The 19557-nt window shown below is 42.6% G+C and overlaps 1 protein-coding gene across 2 annotated transcripts in view; it reads left to right on the top strand.

Annotated features, from left to right (window-relative positions):
• The window catches only part of mta1 (metastasis associated 1), a 45043-nt gene extending 29991 nt beyond the window's left edge, over positions 1-15052 (top strand). Inside the window, exons 8-18 of one of the 2 annotated variants that reach the window (XM_029460676.1) lie at positions 617-716; positions 1143-1331; positions 2635-2709; positions 3159-3217; positions 4750-5039; positions 6512-6663; positions 7416-7605; positions 7690-7779; positions 8263-8418; positions 13338-13463; positions 14083-15052. In XM_029460676.1, the coding sequence (XP_029316536.1) occupies positions 617-716; positions 1143-1331; positions 2635-2709; positions 3159-3217; positions 4750-5039; positions 6512-6663; positions 7416-7605; positions 7690-7779; positions 8263-8418; positions 13338-13447 (1411 nt within the window). In that variant the 3' untranslated portion in view covers positions 13448-13463; positions 14083-15052. Of the gene's footprint in view, positions 1-616; positions 717-1142; positions 1332-2634; positions 2710-3158; positions 3218-4749; positions 5040-6511; positions 6664-7415; positions 7606-7689; positions 7780-8262; positions 8419-13337; positions 13464-14079 lie in introns of both variants that reach the window. The other variant, XM_029460675.1, reaches the window with a different exon arrangement.
• Positions 15053-19557: the final 4505 nt, after the last annotated feature.

Genomic DNA, 19557 nt, shown 5'->3' with positions numbered 1-19557 from the left:
TGGTCGACGTGTCGCCCTGGTCAAACCTTTCCTAACATTTGGTGATCCTCATTTCTTTCTCTCTTTTGTTTATGCCTCCACACCAGGCATGTCCCTTTCTCTTAAAGCCGATATCTCAAGAACACTTTGAGGGAAATTTGGCACTGACGTCCACTTGGACTGATTAGATTTTGCTGGTCAAAGGTCAAGGTCACTGTGACCTCACAAAACCCGTTTTTGGACATAACTCAAGCTAATTATGTCAATATCACACTAATGTCTAATAGGATAACATATTTAAGTGATGACGTTTTGGACAGACATGGACGTAAACTGCATCCTGACTTGTTGGCGGAGACGTACAAACTGCGAGGAGGCAATTCTAGTTTTGAGCTATGATGTGGTTGCTTAGCAGTTTTATCCTATTCAGTGCATATTGGCTGGAGTTGTATCACTTGCTCTGCAACTCTACAACACTGAATATTTTATCAGGAAGCGCTGGATTATTTCTTTGTGCATTAGCGGTTCAGAAAAAGGCCGTCTGAGGGAACTACATCAATCACCAAATCTAGATGTTGAAAGTGAAACTCCAAGTCGATTTACATTTCCCTTTTAATTTTGCATCTGTGTCTCGCAGGTCAGTGGGTACATTCGCCAGAGCCTTGGACTGCAGTAGTTCTGTCCGGCAGCCCAGCCTGCACATGAGCGCTGCTGCAGCCTCCAGAGACATCACCTTGGTGAGAAACTCATACGCACACACACACACACACACACACACACACACACACACACACACACACACACACACACACACACACACACACACACACACAGGAAAGCGGCCTTGGGTTAAATCGGCATCACACCATAGGTGAAAAGTGTAGCAGTTGTGTTAATCAAAGAATGTGTGTGTGTGTGTGTTAGTTGAGGCTTGTGTGTGGTTATCCTTAACAAGCCTGGTGTGGGTCTATTCTGCCCTATATCTCATCCTCATATATAAAACATAGACAAGAGGCTTCAAGCTACACACACACACACACACACACACACACACACACACACACACACAGAACAAATCCTACAAGTCATCCTCCTCCCAACAAGTCAGCAGAAAAAGTTCCAACAAGTCTTGAGACTCACATGCTCTATTTTCTCGCGTTCAGTTCCACGCTATGGACACCCTCCACGCCACGGGCTACGACATGACCCGAGCCATCGCAGCGTTGGTGCCTCAGGGTGGGCCCGTCCTCTGCAGGGATGAAATGGAGGAGTGGAGTGCCTCGGAGGCCAACCTGTTCGAGGAGGCGCTGGAGAAATACGGCAAAGACTTCACCGACATCCAGCAGGATTTTGTGAGTAGCAAACCAAAAAAAAAAAGAAAAGGAATATAATATTTAAAGGAACAGTTTGATATTTTAGAAGTTGCAAGTACATAACAAGGCACAGAACCAGCCACAGGCGGCGTTTCGTTGGTCCGGTTTGATTAAACAGACGTGTTAATTATTGAGCTTAAGACGCTGGTCGTGTAATTTAAAACTACGTCCTACAGTCATTTCCTTCCATCTCAGAAATCATTACGAATCAGTGACACCGACTAAATAGTTGGTTGCTAGATGAAATGATGAGTTTGATTCAAACAGATGAAATGTTTTATGTATATTAATATTATAAGAAATAAACATTTTTGTAACGGACATACGATGGGTATTGATCTCAGCAAGAGATGTCGAATTATCTGTGTGGTTGGTGCCTTTTTTTTTTTTTTTTAAAGATTGTTTTCACTAAGCATTTAATTAAGTATTATAGATTAATTGAATAGTATGTGAGGAAGACTCATTGAGCAATGAGCACTGTTCATCGGCCTGTATTTGGGATGCGAATAATCTAATTTAGAGATGTGTGCAGTAGATATTCAGCGCGCCCATAATTGCTGCCTCTGAGTGCAGAAAGCATTGAATTAGAGTTGAACTTCTTCTGAACTTCATTTAGTTATTTATCTGACATCATACAGAGAAGCATGAGAAGTAGTCGCGCACGCTAAGATTGCAATTCAGCTTATCGTACACAATGAAGATGTTGAATAAAGCGACGCACCGTGAGCATTTATCCACACACACATTCTACATAAATATGTTTTGCCACGTGCGAGCGGTGGGTTGAAAGACGGGAGGAAACCTTATCTCAGCCTGAGAAGAATCCTGCTGCTGTTTGTGGACTTTACTAAAACACATTGTGCATCCAGCTCTCACTGTGTGCATCACTCCACCACCTGGTGGCCGGCTGCCGTCAGTGCCGCTCGATCAGGTTTCCACCCAGGCCTTCTCTCAGACAACAGGACTACACCACCATTATGGGTGGGGCCTCCACTTGACAGCTCGTTTTTCTTTCAAACTTCTCCGGGGGGAACTTTCACAGCGCAACTTCAGAGGGTTCAAACCTATTGTGCGGCCAGTTGTTGTATAAAGAATCTCATTGTTTAAAATAGTATTTCTGTGACGGATGAGTGTAACACGGCGGGATGAAGACATCACGCTCGGGCTGAATCCACTGCTGAAAAGCCTCTTGAGAGTTTAGTGCGTGCAGCTTCTTTGTCGGCCTGCTCTCACCATTTTAATAACACTGAAAATATGATTTATTTTGTGTCTCTTTCTCCAGCTGCCCTGGAAGTCCCTGACAAGTATAATTGAGTATTACTACATGTGGAAGACCACAGACAGATACGTACAGCAGGTAAAAACATTCACTCTCTCAGAGGTTAGGCTAACTTCATGTGCAATATGTCATTTACAGGAATAATAAGCGTTGCACATTGATCTGTTAGTTTATATCCTTAGTGAAAATACACTTAACTTCAGTGTTTCTCCTCCTTTTCCGGCTCCATTCAAGGCCCGACATGATCCTCTCTCCTAGCTTTTTCTTTTCTTCTCCTGTCCCACACAGTTTGCCCCGTGTCAGCTGGAGTATATGTGTTGGCAACATCTCTCTCCTGTTATCAGGGGAGCTCCAAATTGAACCGTATAACGAAAATAATCATTAACATATTTTTGCGATTAGAAACGAGTCGGTTTCATTGAGAAATATAAAACCAATTAAATCTATAAAATGTGTTGTTGGCGCGAACCTAACTATTCTCTTCCCTCTTCCTCCTCCTCCTCCTCTTCCTCCTGTCTTTGCTCCAGAAACGATTAAAAGCAGCCGAGGCAGAAAGCAAGTTGAAGCAGGTCTACATCCCTAACTAGTGAGTACTCAGTGAGAGTGACGTCTTCAAGGTTAGAGATATGCTTGCATTGTAATATACTCTTTCAACATAATGTGGTGTTTCATTAACACAATCACAAACCAGAAATATTGTAATATTTTAAATGAAACGATCCCGTAACCGTCTCCTGGCGCCTCGCACCAGGCGCGGAGAAATAAATGAGTTGCCATGAGCACTAAACTCTACTAATGTAAATATTGCTGCAGGATTATGTGATTATTTTAGAGGTTGTTTGACACTATTTCTGCAAGTTGCATTCATAGTAATAATTTAGATTTAGAACATCTTTGAGAAAAAGCTGTAGGAACCCTGTACCATGAATAGTTTAGCGTTGTTCTGACCAGTGAAGGTATTTAATTAACATTCAAAGACGTCCAGATCTTCATAATGTATAACTTGCATTATGATTCAGTGCCATTTATGTTGAAGTCGCCAGGATCAACTGTGATATCAAATAAAGTACAATTTATTCATATTTCAACAATAGTTATTGTTAGTTTTCACATTGAATTGAAGAGATTATAAATAACAAGTAGCCTACTCTAAAAGAAAAGATATATTTTTAATTTAAAATGAAAAATTATCACTATTAAAACATATATATATATATATATATATATATATATATATATATATATATATATATATATATATATATATATATATATATATTTATTATTATTATAATAATTTGCATCTTAATTTTAGATAAATGAAATAAACGTTAGTCTCAAAACATCTTCACAAACAAACCGCTCAAACATTTGTATCTTTGTTTCCCTCGTATATATCCCACTCCCCCCCCAGGACTTTTAAATCTGGACTTGAATGGAGTCCGTGTCGTCGTCCCATCTTTTGGTTTTAATAATGTTGATGGTGGAGAAAGCTTCCCTCTCCGCTGTACGTGGAGCCGAACATGGTCGAGACGTTCGGGGCTACCTGCGGTCTCTGAAACCAATTGTGTTTTGTCTCGCCGTGGCGCTTCACATTCCCACTTTTAATAATCGCCACAGTCCCGGAACATGTGTTTTTATTTTTGAACTACCCCGTGGGAAGAATGAAACATGCGTCTGTCGATTCTTGATTAAAAGCTCGGTGTTCGCGGTCTACTTGTGCGTGCGTGTGTGTGTGCGTGTGTGTGTGTCACCCAAGTCGTGGTGCTTATCGGAATGCACAGGTTTGATTGGCTGAGTAGTAAACCTGTGTCGTCGAGTCTAGAAAAGCTGCGCTTGTTGAAATAAAAACTCTGCATCAAAATGTAATAATTCTTAATAATGTATCGGTTGCTCTCGGCCCGTCAGTGATTCGGCTCTACAGCAAAATCTTTAGTATTTCAAAGTTGGACATCTGCTGCTGCTGTCAGAGCTCAGATGCTTCTTTCACTTTATTAGTATTTATTAAGACGCCTCTCAGGACTGTATGAGTATAACTGCAGTCTCGACTGATGAATGTTATCGTCTGTATTTATCTCTGCCGGTCTGACGGTCTCCATGTTTCTGTGCCCTCTGCAGCAACAAGCCAAACCCCAACCAGCTGAGTAACAATATAAAACCAGCTCTGGTGAATGGAGCGGCGGTTGCAGGTGTTCCAGGTGTTGCAGGTGTTCCAGGTTACCCATTGGTCCAAGGTATCCCAGGCATCCAAGGTATACCAGGTATCCCGGGCGTCCCAGGTATCCCGGGCGTCCCAGCGGTCCCGGGCGTCCCAGGGGTCCCAGGCGTCCCAGGGGTCCCGGGGATCCCAGGTGCTCCAGGCTCGGCGCAGATCCCCGGCCTCGGCAGAGCCTGTGAAAGCTGCTACAGTAAGTCGGTGACACGTGTGACACTGATGACATGTAACTGCAACAGCTGCTGTTTCTTCTTCTTCTTCTTCTTCTTCTTCTTCTTCTTCTTCTTCTTCTTCTTCTTCTTCTTCTTCTTCTCCTTCTTCTCCTTCTCCTTCTTCTTCTTCTCCTTCTTCTGCTTCTTCTTCTCCTTCTCCTCCTTCTTCTTCTTCTTCTGCTTCTTCTTCTTCTGCTTCTGCTTCTTCTCCTTCTCCTTCTTCTTCTCCTCCTTCTCCTTCTTCTTCTCCTTCTTCTCCTTCTCCTTCTCCTCCTTCTCCTTCTTCTCCTCCTTCTTCTTCTCCTTCTTCTTCTTCTTCTTCTTCTGCTTCTCCTTCTCCTCCTTCTTCTCCTTCTTCTCCTCCTTCTTCTTCTCCTTCTTCTTCTTCTGCTTCTTCTTCTTCTGCTTCTGCTTCTTCTCCTTCTTCTTCTTCTTCTTCTCCTCCTTCTTCTTCTTCTTCTTCTTCTTCTGCTTCTCCTTCTCCTCCTTCTTCTTCTTCTCCTTCTTCTTCTTCTCCTTCTTCTTCTGCTTCTTCTTCTTCTTCTTCTTCTTCTTCTTCTTCTTCTTCTTCTTCAAATTAGAAAATAATAATTAGTTTTGAGCTGATTTCATAAGATTCAGAAGTCTTGTACACGATGAACAGGATAATTGCTTTGGCATTCACAGATGCAATTATATTTACAAGAGGCTTCTGAATACGCTTCACCTCGAGTGAAAAACAGAATTAAAAAAAATTACATGAAATGAAATTCCTTAATTAAAAACTATTAATTTTACAGATTAATTTATAATTTCACAAGCTTTTTAATTTCACGTTAAAGGTGCAATCAAAGAGCTAAGAAAAGTCCTCTAAAAACTACGAACGCTGTTAGTCGGCTATATTGACATTTAATATGTCACAGGAAGTTCGAGGCCACGAGAGTTTCTCCTCTTAGATTTACTAAAACACTAAAAACCCCAAGCCGGCCTTTTACAATGTATCCGCTCTGGAGACCGTTGTGGAAAAGTTTGATGAGAAAATTGCTGGTTTAATGTGCAGACGGAGCCAAAACAGAGCGGGAAATGTTCTTCCTTCATTGAACCAGTTTAATGTGGACTTACTCTGAACTCTGTTATACACGAGTAAACAAAAGAGTAAAACGTCTTCAATGTGATATTTGTGATTAACTAAACATAGTTACAGCATCAGATCTTAATATCTATAAAATATTCAAACAACTCATCATCCAACTGGAATTAACATGACCACTTACTGTGTGTGTGTGTGTGTGTGTGTGTGTGTGTGTGTGTGTGTGTGTGTGTGTGTGTGTAATTATTTTAGTGGTTGTAGTTAATTCAGTGATGAATGATTACAGATTGTGTTCTCTCCTGCATGCACATAAGCACGTCTTTATGATTATGTGGGTGTGTTGTGCCTGCACTCACTTTTCTGTGTGTGTGTGTGTGTGTGTAGCCAGCAGCTCCTACCAGTGGTACTCGTGGGGACCTCCCAACATGCAGTGTCGCCTCTGCGCTTCATGCTGGACTTACTGGAAGAAGTACGGAGGGCTGAAGATGCCCACAAGACTGGATGGAGAGAGACCTGGACCCAACCGCAGCAGCCTGGTACACACACACACACACACACACACACACACACACACACACACACACACACACACACACACACACACTTCACTGGTTTAGTTTATTTATTCTGCAAACCCCTAAGAACAGCCTTACTGTTTGCCTAAAGCCTGACCTTACACTTACAGGAATAATTTGTCCTCCAGTGAAAACAGGTTTTTTTTCCTCATCCTTTTGGAAGTTAAGTTTGAATATACATAAGGTGCTTCTTTTATGTCGTTTAAATTGCTTATTTTTTCCATTAGCTCGGCTTGTTTGGTAAATGAACGGTGATTTAATACATTTCAAATTACTTTCTACATTCTTTGGGCATGTATGCAGCGCTTTGGACTATGCGTCACAATGTGGGGTTTCACCGCAGTTTCCAACACGCCGCTTGTTTACAGTCGGCTCATGCACAAAAGTAAAAGAAGCAAACCTACTTTAAACATTATGAAACGCTTGTATATCAACAGGTTTTTGGATATGCGCAAATATCGCAAAGCCGACCTTGTCAAGAAGGAGGTTGAAGGAATAAAAGAGGGAGGCTGTGTCCTCCACCGGTGGAACAGTTTGGCATTTTTTAATTTTGGCTGCTGCATGTAAACGAGAATTTTAGTAGAATATTAATTTTCATTAGTCGTGTAAAGAGTTTAATTGGAACATTGTATTTTTTCAGAATAAGTTGAAAAAACCTGAATATTTTGTGCATGTAAACATATTCCCTGTCGTGAATCTGTGTGTACCTGCAGAGCCCTCACGGCCTGCCCATGCGGCACAGCGGCAGCCCCAAATTTGCAGTGAAGACGCGACAGGCTTTCTACCTGCAGACCACCGTCCTGACGCAGATGGCTCGTCGCTTCTGCCATGACATCATCAGGCCGCGATTCTTGGCCAGGCACCCCTACCTCCCTCTCAACACAGCAGCCATAAAGGCAGAGTGTAAGGACCTTTTCTTCGTCCTCAGGTGGACTGTGGTCCAGTTAAGTTCTTAATTACCAAGTTTCTGCAATGGATTTCTTGCAGGTGCCCTGCGGTTGCCAGAAGGGCAAAAAAAGCCTCCGCCACTGAAACCTGCGGATCGCAAACCTCTGGAGTCTGTGGTTCGGTATTTAGGTAAGAAGAAGCCTCTTAAGGTCTTACGTTTTGAGTTCAGCCAGTTTTAAATAACGGTGGTGTTGTAAATGAGCAGGTGGTTGCTGCTTAGACACGCTAGTGACGCGACGCCATGTCAGTCCACCTCGAGTTATCCCAACAACTATTGGCTGGATTGTCAGGACACTTTGTTCAGACGTTCATGGTCCCCAGAGGATGAAGTATACTGACTTTGGTGATCCTCTGACTGTTCGTCTTGCACTGACATTTGAGGTTTTGAGTGAAATCTGTCAAGAACTATTGGATGAACTTTGGTACAGATATTCATGTTCCCCCAAAGATGAATTATAATCACTTTCATGATCCCTAAACGTTTCTTTAGCTTATTTATTGTGTCTCCTTGTTGTCGTCTCTGCTCATCTCAAACAACTGTCCTCTTGTTTCTTACTTTCCCTCCCTCCACCTCTCTTCATGTCTCCTCTTCTCTCCTTTTGTCACCTACAGAAGCACATCCCCGTCCAGCCAAACCCAACCCCCCGTTTCGTGGAGCGTCCATCTCTACAGGCAGCCTGACGCCCATGAAGTCCTCTCCCATCCTCAACAATGGCTCCCCCACCATCCTGGGCAAACGCAGCTATGAACAGCACAACGGACTGGATGGTGAGTGAGCTGTGTGTGTGTGTGTGTGTGTGTGTGTGTGTGATACTGTAATAGAGCTTTTTAATATCTTGTATCATCTACTATGATTGTATCTACCACTATTAGTTATTACGGAATATTAGCACACTTTAAAACATTTAATTTGATTTAAATCCCCGCTGTAGTGAAAATGAGTGATATATCATGGCCCCCGAATCTACCTTACTAATGACATGGTTGCTTTAATAAGAGACTTTCAATCAGATACGATAATATTAAGAAAGGAAATGACTTTCTTGTGTTGGTTTATGTGCAGTTGTTTGTTTGTATACTGGAGTGGATAGCTTTTAAACTATTTTAATGTCGGGGGTCTACAGTTTACTCAGTGATAGAAAAGGAGTCCCTTCAGGAAAAGCGTTGGGAAGGTACACACACACACTCACACACACACACACGCTGTACAAACACGGTGTGTTCGAGTGAAAAGTCTTTAGTTTGGTTTTAAGACAATCGTGTCAGAGCAAGTCTAAGATCTGCAGGCAAACTTCCCCAGGTGCATAAACACTAACTGCTATCTCATCGGACTTTGAAAATGCTCTGTGCACATGAGGAGATTCTTCACAGCCTAATTTGAACTGTATTAACACAGACTTCAAAAGTATTCATTACATATAAATGTTGAAGCTTTTGATAGCTTCGCTAAAAATGGAATATTTTAATATTTCGGGAGAAAGTAAAGGCATATCTGAGCTCGGCATCTCACTCGTTAAGATACGCCGCCGAAGGGTTAAGAGCTTGTGTGGGGCTCTTATTTTTTTGGGTTATGTCCCACTTTCCCCTCTCCCCTGTGAAACGACCGGGGAAGAGACAGACTGAGAGATCAAGAGAGTGAGAGTAGGACCGAGAACGACAGAGAGGGAGAAACGGGGAGGGAGGGAGGGAGAAAACAGGGAGAGGGAGGGAGAGAGAGGGAGAAACAGGGAGGGAGAGGAAGACAGACAGACAGACAGACAGAGGGAGAGGAAGAGAGAGAGACGGACAGACAGAGGGAGGGAGGGGGAGAGACAGAGGGAGGGGGGAGAGACAGAGGGAGGGGGAGGGAGGGAGGGAGAGGAAGAGAGACAGAGAGACAGACAGACAGAGAGAGAGAGGGAGACAAAGAGGGAGGGAGACGGGGAGAGACAGACAGAGAGAGGGAGGGAGGGGGAGAAACAGGGAGAGAGACAGAGAGTGAGAGTAGGACCGAGAACGACAGAGAGGGAGAAACGGAGGGGGAGAGGGAGGGAGAGAAACAGGGAGGGAGGGGGGAGAAACAGAGTGAGAGATCAAGAGAGTGAGAGTAGAACCGAGAACGACAGAGAGGGAGAAACGGGGAGGGAGAGGAAGAGAGACAGAGAGAGGGAGGGAGAGAGAGAGGGAGAAACAGGGAGGGGGAGAGGAAGACAGACAGACAGACAGAGGGAGACAGACAGACAGACAGAGGGAGAGGAAGAGAGAGAGACGGACAGACGGACAGACAGGACAGAGGGGAGGGAGGGGGAGAGACAGAGGGGGGGAGGGGGAGAGAGACAGAGGGAGGGGGAGAGGGAGAGGGAAGAGAGAGAGAGAGAGAGAGGAGACAAAGAGGGAGGGAGACGGGGAGAGACAGACAGAGAGAGGGAGAGAGAGAGGAGGGAGGGAGGGGGAGAGAGAGAGAGGGAGGGAGGGGGAGAGAGAGGAGGGAGGGAGGGGGAGAAACAGGGAGAGGAGACAGAGGGAGAGAGAGTGAGAGTAGGACCGAGAACGACAGAGAGGGAGAAGAACAGGGAGGGAGAGGGGGAGAGGAAGACAGACAGAGGGAGAGGAAGAGAGAGAGAGACGGACAGACAGAGGGAGGGAGGGGGAGAGACAGAGGCAGGGGAGGGAGGGGGAGAGACAGAGGGAGGGGGAGGGAGGGGGAGAGAGGGAGAGGAAGAGAGACAGACAGACAGAGAGAGAGAGGAGGGAGACAAAGAGGGAGGGAGACGGGGAGAGACAGACAGACAGACAGACAGAGAGAGGGAGGAAGGGGGAGAGAAACAGGGAGAGAGACAGAGGGGAGAGAGACAGAGAGTGAGAGTAGGACCGAGAACGACAGAGGGAGAAACGGGGGGAGGGAGAGGAAGAGAGACAGAGAGAGAGAGAGAGAGAGAGAGAGAGAGAGAGGGAGAGAGAGGAAGAGAGAGAGACGGACAGACAGAGGGAGAGGAAGAGAGAGAGACGGACAGACAGAGGGAGGGAGGGGGACAGACGGAGGCAGGGGAGGGAGGGGGAGAGGGAGGGGGAGGGAGGGGGAGGAGAGAGAGGAAGAGAGACAGACAGACAGAGAGAGAGGGAGACAAAGAGGGAGGGAGGGGGGAGAGACAGAGGGAGAGAGACAGAGAGTGAGAGTAGGACCGAGAACGACAGAGGGAGAAAACGGGGAAGGAGAGGGGGAGAGAGGAAGACAGACAGACAGACAGACAGAGGGAGAGGAAGAGAGAGAGACAGACAGACAGACAGAGGGAGGGAGGGGGAGAGACAGAGGCAGGGGGAGGGAGGGGGAGGAGACAGAGAGAGGGAGGGAGACGGGGAGAAACAGAGGGAGGGGGAGAGAGGAGGAGAGGAAGAGAGGACACAGAGAGACACAGAGAGAGAGGGAGACAAAGAGGGAGGGAGACGGGGAGAGACAGCGGGGGAGGGAGAGAGAGAGAGGGAGAGAGACAGAGGGAGAGAGACAGAGACAGAGAGAGAGAGGGAGAAACAGGGAGGAGAGAGAGAGAGACAGACAGAGGGGAGAGAGAGAGAGAGACGGAGATGGGAGGGAGAGAGACAGAGGGAGGGGGAGAGAGACAGGGAGGGAGAGGGAGAGAAACAGGGAGGGAGAGAGAGGAGGACAGACAGAGGGAGAGAGACAGAGGGGGGAGAGAGAGAGAGAGAGACGGAGAGGGAGGGAGAGAGACAGAGGGAGGGGGAGAGACAGAGAGAGAGAGGGAGAAAACAGGGAGGGAGAGAGAGAGACAGACAGAGGGAGAGAGACAGAGGGGGAGAGAGAGAGAGAGAGAGACGGAGAGGGAGGGAGAGAGACAGAGGGAGGGAGAGAGACAGAGGGAGGGGGAGAGACAGGGAGGGAGAGAGAGAGACAGACAGAGGGAGGGAGGGAGAGAGAGAGACGGAGAGGGAGAGAGAGGGAGGGAGAGAGACAGAGAGAGAGAGGGAGAAACAGGGAGGGAGATGGGGAGAAACAGAGGGAGAGAAAGGGAGGGGGAGAGACAGACATAGAGAGAGAGAGAGACAGACAGACAGACAGACAGATGTAGAGGAAGATGGAGTGAGAGAGACACGGAGGAGAGAGAGGAATGGGGAGGAGGGAAGGGGAAACAGGAAGAGGGAGGGAGGGAGAGGAAGAGCGAGAGAGAAACAGAGAGGGAGGGAGAAACAGAGAGGGAGGGAGAAACAGAGAGGGAGGATCGGCCTTGCTGCTTTAGCTGAAGGCTACAGTCTGTGTTGTCATGGTAACAGTGGAGAGGAGGAGGGACAGCGTCTCCACTGGTCTGTGAGTCCACCTCAGGCCCAGGCTGGGATAACACCATGGGGGGGGGGGGGGGGTTTAGGTTGGAAAGCAGCCAGGATCAAGTATTAGGGATTAGTTTTTATTTTTTCACCACCAATATTTGAACCGTTCACATCACGTGTGTTTTGTCTCTTTAATCTTTTATTGTTTGTTTTGAATCAGTAACATTAGCAGTCGTTGCATTATTTATTTGGTGTTAGTCGTTAAATCAAATCGTTGTTGTTGTTTTCATAGACTTCATATTGTAACTCTTCTGGACTGAAAGGTAAAGAATAGTTCAACATTTTGGGAAATGGACTTTCTTGCTGAGAGTGGAGACCATCTGACCTCGTTGGGAGAATCCTCGAGGAAAGTTGTGAAGGAGAATCCATAAGGACTTAAACTAGGCCAGTGGTTTCCAACCTGGGGGTCCCGACTCCCACTAGGGGTCGACACAGCTTTACGGGGGGGGGTCGCGGCCTTCTTGATTTCATGGGGTGTAAGAAAACCTTTTAAATATACAGATGTCCTGGATCTCAGGATTTCATTTATTTACCAACAAGTGCTTTTTAAACCGAAAGGAGGATTTAGAAATTGTATTCTGAAAACTAACCAATGAAGCTTTCGGAGGAGGCGTGTGGTCGGATCCTTTTTGTCCTGCTGTTTTCATTCTGTGCCATGTCAGACCTCACAGGTGTGTAAAACAACGAGACGCACTGCTTCATCTTCAATGGTTGTTGTAAATAAAAGAAATGCCTTGTAGGCTGAATACCAAATTATTAATAAAGCTTTTGTCATTGTCAGATTGTCGACAAGACGATGATAAATATTTAAAAAGATGAATGGATGTTGTGAACTGGAACGCAGACTGCTGGTTGTTTGTGTATACAACACGTGAAAAGTGTTTTGACTGTTTCCACTGCTGATAAAGTGCCATTGAGGGTTTGAAAACTAACCTTTGCATTATTTAACTGTTAACTCTTTGCTGCACAATTTAATAAGGTTAGACTGAAAACACCTTTTTTGTCCTAAAATTAAACATGGAGCTTAATCACAGATTTAATAAGGCCGTCTGGAACATATTGTCTTTGGTGCGTAAGTTAAACGTATGTATCCTTGTTTCTGCTGTAATGCAAGAAGAATGTCTGACTTGATCTGGCAATAAGTTACTTGTTATGATGTTATGGATGTGTTTTTTCCATACTTGATTTAGGTTAGAGTAATACATAGAGAAAGGCAAGAACACAGACATGAATGATCATGTTTATTCATGAATGAGTACTCTGTGGAGCCAGCAGGGGGCAGATGTTGTCCTGTGTGTGTGTGTGTGTGTGTGTGTGTGTGTGTGTGTGTGTGTGTGACCAACATCTCTTCTCTTCTTCGTCTGCAGGCTCTAAATCCAAAATCCTGACTCCACAGTGGGACATCATGGCCAAACGTCTGAGCGAGGCCGGGCGGCCCTCAGTCTCCATGCAGGACGAGGTCCATGAACTTGACTGAACTACAAACCAGCGAGGTGAGTTTTCTCTTTTAATAAATAATACATTTTATTTATCAAGCGCTTTTAAAAGGTACTCAAAGACTCTCTACAGGTACATGTAACATTAGAAATGACAATCAGAAAAACAGAACATCAACATTATTTTTCGCTTTATTATTATTTTATTATTATTATTGTTTTTATTATTATATAACAGTTAGAAGCTTCTTTCAATAACGTTCACATTAAAATTCTGAATCAGCATTTGAAAGCTGTGCAGTTAATTTATTTTATTTATTATTATTATTAGTTTTTATTTTATTTTTATTTTTACTTAGATTTTCAACATCACTTTCTAATTTATTTAATTTTAATTTATTTATTAAAATTTAAAAAATCATATATTTTTATTCAATAAGTATTTTTAATTAATATTTATCATCACTATTAATATCTCTATCTCCATGTATAGAGATATTATATGTACATTTACGTGTCTGGAAATGGCCATAGAAACGTGAATGCCCTGAAAATTAAAATAAACAAACAAACTTTTCTCATACTGATTACATTATCCGCCGAGTGAACTTAAAACTGTGACAACAAGAAAACTGCTCCTAATCACTTTCCTTTTTCTTTTTTTTTCCCGCAGCAGAGGGTGACATGAAATGGAAAGGCGTTTTCCACTAAACCATAGCCGAGGGCAGCTGAGGAGACGACAGCATTTCTTCAGTCAGAACGTGTCTGTCACGCTGCTGAAGACCCATAATTGATCAGTTTGGCTGTGGTCAATCACAAGATGAGCCTGACTGTACAGGACTGTGTTTATTACTTACATTTCTCGTTATTACTGTCATTGTAATTATTGTTATTGTTATTATAATATTTTTTACCAACTATAACTCCGCTTATTGTTTGTCGATCAAACGATGGAACGAAGTTCCATGAAAATTGCTTGCAGAGCCCTGTGGAGAAGGGTGGAAGGACTGTAACATAAGCCACTTGCATCTTCTATGTTTTTTGTTTTTTGTTTTTTAACAAGTTAAATTCAACAAGGAGGCTCTACTTTTACTTCAGCGACACACCAGTTAACTCCTTGTCTTTTTTTTTTTTTTTTTTTGTTTCAATGAATTTGAATGCTTTACGGGAAATCTTCTGTTTTGTGAGCCGGCCCCGCTCTTCGGCCAGAGAGGTTTAACTTATTGAGAAAGACTTGCTGTTTTTTCTACCTTTTTCACAAGTAATGCATCTATGCTTAGATAATGTAATTAAAAAAGATAATTGATTTTCCCTCTTCTTTTGGTGTCTGTGCACAGAGGTGAAAGGTGTTTTCTTACTCACACAGGTATGCAAACAGGGTATATGCAAAAATGAATTCCAAATTGCTTTATATGTTTTGAACCTAAAAAGAATGATCATTACTAGAAAAGATAAAATGGACAAATACAGCCATGTTTTGTAAGCAAACGTCAAAAAAAAACAACCAAAAATCAAGAATGTGTTCTGCTTTCATATCCAGTCATTTTGTCAATGTGTTTATCTTTATTTTATGTTCATTAGTAGCTTGTCTTGATATAAACATCAGTCATAGGTCGATATAAGAAAATATACAAATATCCAAAACATCTGCTGACAGTTATTTTTGTTGTATCCATCTCCACACATTTAGATCTCGAGCTTGAGCGTTTGATTCTTGAACTTGGAAACAGGCGCAATAATAATGGACTTTATTTATAATGCAGTTACAAAGTGCTTTACATGGGGGGAAAATGAAGATGAAACAATTCAGCACAATAAATTAAATGGGATAATTACCCAAGCGTAAAATAAGACTGAACAGATGAAACCTTTTAGAACTCAAAGGTAAAACAAACGTCTGACATTATTACAAGGATTTCCTTTTAAAAAGGTTGGTTTTAAGAAGTGATTTACTTTCTTAGATGTTTTAACATTTTATTCTGAGGCCAGTGTCTTTAAGTAAAAGTCTCGTCATCGAGCAGGAAGTTGGATCCTGGACGTTTTGTTTGGGAGACAGTTTCCGGTTGAGTTTTATTTAACAGAAAATGTTCAGTCTCCGTTTGTCCTTTTTTGATTTTCTCAACAGCCGATCCCAGAAAAGCAGTGTTTGAGCTCTTGAGATCTACAGGACGTATTTATTAGTGCGTTATGTACACGCTGTATTTTATTGAGAGGGGACCCTTTTAACTGTTACACCGCCGAACAACATGCGGAGTACAGCTCGCGCTCTACTGCTGTTACTGGCTCGATGCCACGTTTTCTTACGTTACGTATCTGACGTTACCAATCTGACGTTACTAATCTGACGTAGTCTTCCCTCTTAAACCTTTAAGCTGTTAATACATTTATATGGATGGACTTTGCTCAACCGAGCCATCTTAAAAAGCTTCATGCTCAAACTGAAACTACTTACTAATTATTAATACATACTGCTTCTTCTTTTTATTTAAACTTAGTGTTTTTGATTGGTCAGCACCATTCAAACATTTAAAATGAAAGTGCAACTTTGTGAAAATCTGAGTATTTAGAATAACAAATTATAATTCCAGTGTAAATTACTGGATATAACTCAAAACATAATGTAGTCTGTGCATTAGTATTTGTATGTATTGTTCCGATATCCATTCCAGTGATTTTGGCCCAAATCGGGCTGATGCCATTACTGAGTATCAGCAATTTTTGAACGGGCCCTGCACTGTGTGGTCCAATAGAGCCTCGAAATCAAACGATCAAATAAACCCTGCACACGTGTGATTGTGTGGTTTCTCTCTGTCTTCCTTTTAAAATCCTCTAAAACTGTCAGATTGTTCAGATTCAGATAATCTGCAAGTCTCCAAACATTCTCTAATAGCCTCGTCCAGGCTTTGACTACAATTAGATCTTAACTCTTCTCCGTCTAAAATAGTTTCTTGAAAATCAATATTTATAGTATCTGCTCGTGCTTATCACAGATGAATGTTCTCTGCTGTTGCTTCCTGTTTCCGTCCACTCATCTGTAGGTTGATGTGAAGTGAGCACCCTTCCTGTGTTTATGAGCCTCTGTGGAAAGTGTAAGGTCTTTTTTAGTATCTGCCATTAACGTCCGGTTGATATCATATGTGGTGAGTGAGCATACAGATAACGTTATTACAATGCTCTTCAAATCTCTGCGAGACCACTCGTGTCTTGTTGAAAGGGACATTTCCCTTTGAAAACCACTTAAAACTAGAAGGAACAAACGGTTAACAGGGTCGATTTTTATAGTTACATCCTGTAAAACATCATATCATCAGGATTAATCCTTCCATCCTATGCACTGTGGACTACTGCGTACTCAGAATGAGCACTGCTATTATTACTGTAAATCCTGCACCAGTAAAGTGGTGGAAAGTACAATTTTGAGCTTTACTTGAGTATTTCCTTTTCCTGCTACTTTATACTTCTACATATTCTACTTATAACTCCATTACATTTATCTGACAACATTAAATACTTTGCAGATTCAGATTAATAATACAAAAGATAACCAACAAATAAATTATGATTTATTATTATAGATTAACATGAGACTTGCAGGGTGCTAATACTTTTATACAATCCCAGTTGTATACAAAGTATCTCAAATAAGGCTCCACTTTGACAAACTACAGCATTAAAATGCTCCTACATGTATTCATTAATGATAAAAACTGAATATTGTAATATTTTTGGCATAACACTGCACTTTTTCTTCTGATGCAAGTGATAATTCTTCTGTACTATGTCTCCAGTAACATTTTAATTCAGGACTATTACATGTAATGAAGTATTTCTTTCACCACTGATTGTTCCTAATTATCGGTGTCTTGTAATGAACTAGTGATGACAAGGAATCTAAAAAGAAACATAAAGCACTAATGTTCAGACCATCAATGCTACATGTCAGAGTAGAGTTTCTACACTCGTCTGGAAAGTCTGGAAAATTATCTGAATAATTGTAGTCGAGGCCTTAAAAGCTTTTGGAAGTGGACACAATTGACACCCTTTAAAACACAAATCATAAAGTTTTTGGCAGAATATCAAATGGAAAAAGGAGTATGTCACAGTCTACTCAAGAATAAATAATAATAATACTTTTTATTCTCAAGGCGCTACAATACAATAACAACAGACATAAGGTTTAAGGAAAGGCTTTTTTGAAAAGAAAGGCCCTCTTAAAGGAGTCGGTGGCATGTGGAGCCCTCAGGTGTTCTGGGAGGGAATTCCACAGGTGAGGAGCGGCTGAGCGGAAGGCCTGATGGCCCATGGTGCGGCGCTTGGTCCTGGAGGGGGGGGGGTGGAGCAAAGTTTATCAAATCAACAGGAAGGCATTATAGTTTTCAGCCATTTACTCCCTGTAATAACTGATGACAAGCTTACCTAAGCACTTGTTTGCAAATGATTATAGCAGAAGCACACCTCATGACTAAACCACCTGACCTTAATTTGCTGAATGAAGTAGTTTGAGAGTACATTACAGTGATCGCTCTGACTTTAATGACACTGATAATAATGCTTTGGTTTCAGGCTGCTACACTAACTTACACAGCTCCTGGCTCTTTCTAAAAACAAACATAAAAAGAGAAAACTCTCTGCACTACAATACCCAGACTAGTATACTATTTAGTATGCCAGAAAAAGATTAGGAATGTCCCAATACATAGTATGTCAAATGCAGTATGCCAAAAACACCAGGATGTCCGACTGCATCCGGTCGCATTTTGCAGTATGGAAGCCAGCATGCTTTTCTGGCTATTCTGACCCACAATCCTTTGCACAGCAGATGCATGAGCAAGAGGGTCAAAGTTTAAGGTGCCATGTTAGGATGGAGTTGTATGTCCTTACAGTACAGTACGTCCTTTATAAGAGCAGCTGCAGTATGTACTAAAAGTAAAAAGTATGCGATTTAAAATGCAGCCATTATTGTTGCCATAGGTGTCGACTCTTCTTGTGTCACTGGATGTGTGTGAAGGTTCACACCTCTTCTTCAAACTCCTAAAATATTCATCCCACTGATAACCCAGTGAGAATAAACCAGATTATTTGAGAGGTCTGAAAGTGACGACGGGAAGTCTTTGAAAGTTTGAGAACAATAGTCTGAACAGGAACGTCGTGTATATTTTCTGAGAATTGTATATATTTTTAGCTAAAGTAGTCAGTATCGGCTACCTTGAGAGTGAAGCGATGTAATGTTTACATCTCGAATGAGGGCAGTAATTACTGTACCTCACCTGTAAACTGTTTGGTTGCCTGGCAACCCGACCAAGTCCAGCACATCGGTTCATTAAAACCAGAAGTTGTTATTTTTACACTTTGTTTTTTGTACATATTTAACAGACAATATACAACGTGTTATATTAAACTTTGGAGGTGTTGGTAAGTGGATTTTGTTACTTCAGAGCCAGGCTAGCTTTTTCACTTTTCTAGTTTTTATGCTAAACTTAAGGCCCTGTCACACATCTCCGTATGACAGAAACGTATTCCGGCACATACGAACATTTGTCAGAGTCCAAATACGTCCAACTTTTCATCGGATCGGAAAAGTGAATATATACAGATACGCATGTCTAACTTATTGATAGAGCATCACTTACTTATACAAAATGTATCAGACGAATGCCCAACGAATGCATAAGATATACAAAAATATGGCGTATACAAAATATATATATCGGCAACATGCTGGTGTACGTAGATATAAGGTAAGGTATAAGTAGTATTCGTTAAGAGCTCACTGTGTTACGCTGGGGTGCGTTGGTGAACGCTGATGTTTTGAGCATGTTCAAAATTACCGGACGTACCCGACGTGTGCTTCATAAGATATGCAGACGTTACGTTACGTTAGACATACGTGAATACGTGAATATGGAATACGTAGGTGAATATTTACCTACGTAAATACAGTACGTGAATACTTACCTACGTAAATACAGTACGTGAATACCTACGTGACTACGTTAGAGGAACGTTAGATAAAGGCTACGTCGGCTGACGGTGAACCCTACAGCCAGTTTATTGATAACGCGTGGATAACCTATTCCTACCCTATGTTAAGATGATGCCTGACGACGGAGTAACTTATTAAACGTGTTTCTACAGTACAGCTAGCGTTCAG

Source organism: Cottoperca gobio, chromosome 22 (assembly GCF_900634415.1).
Source record: "Cottoperca gobio chromosome 22, fCotGob3.1, whole genome shotgun sequence".
Taxonomy (NCBI): domain Eukaryota; kingdom Metazoa; phylum Chordata; class Actinopteri; order Perciformes; family Bovichtidae; genus Cottoperca; species Cottoperca gobio.
Note: the sequence above shows the minus strand (reverse complement) of the source record. Positions and strands in the feature narration are given on the sequence as shown.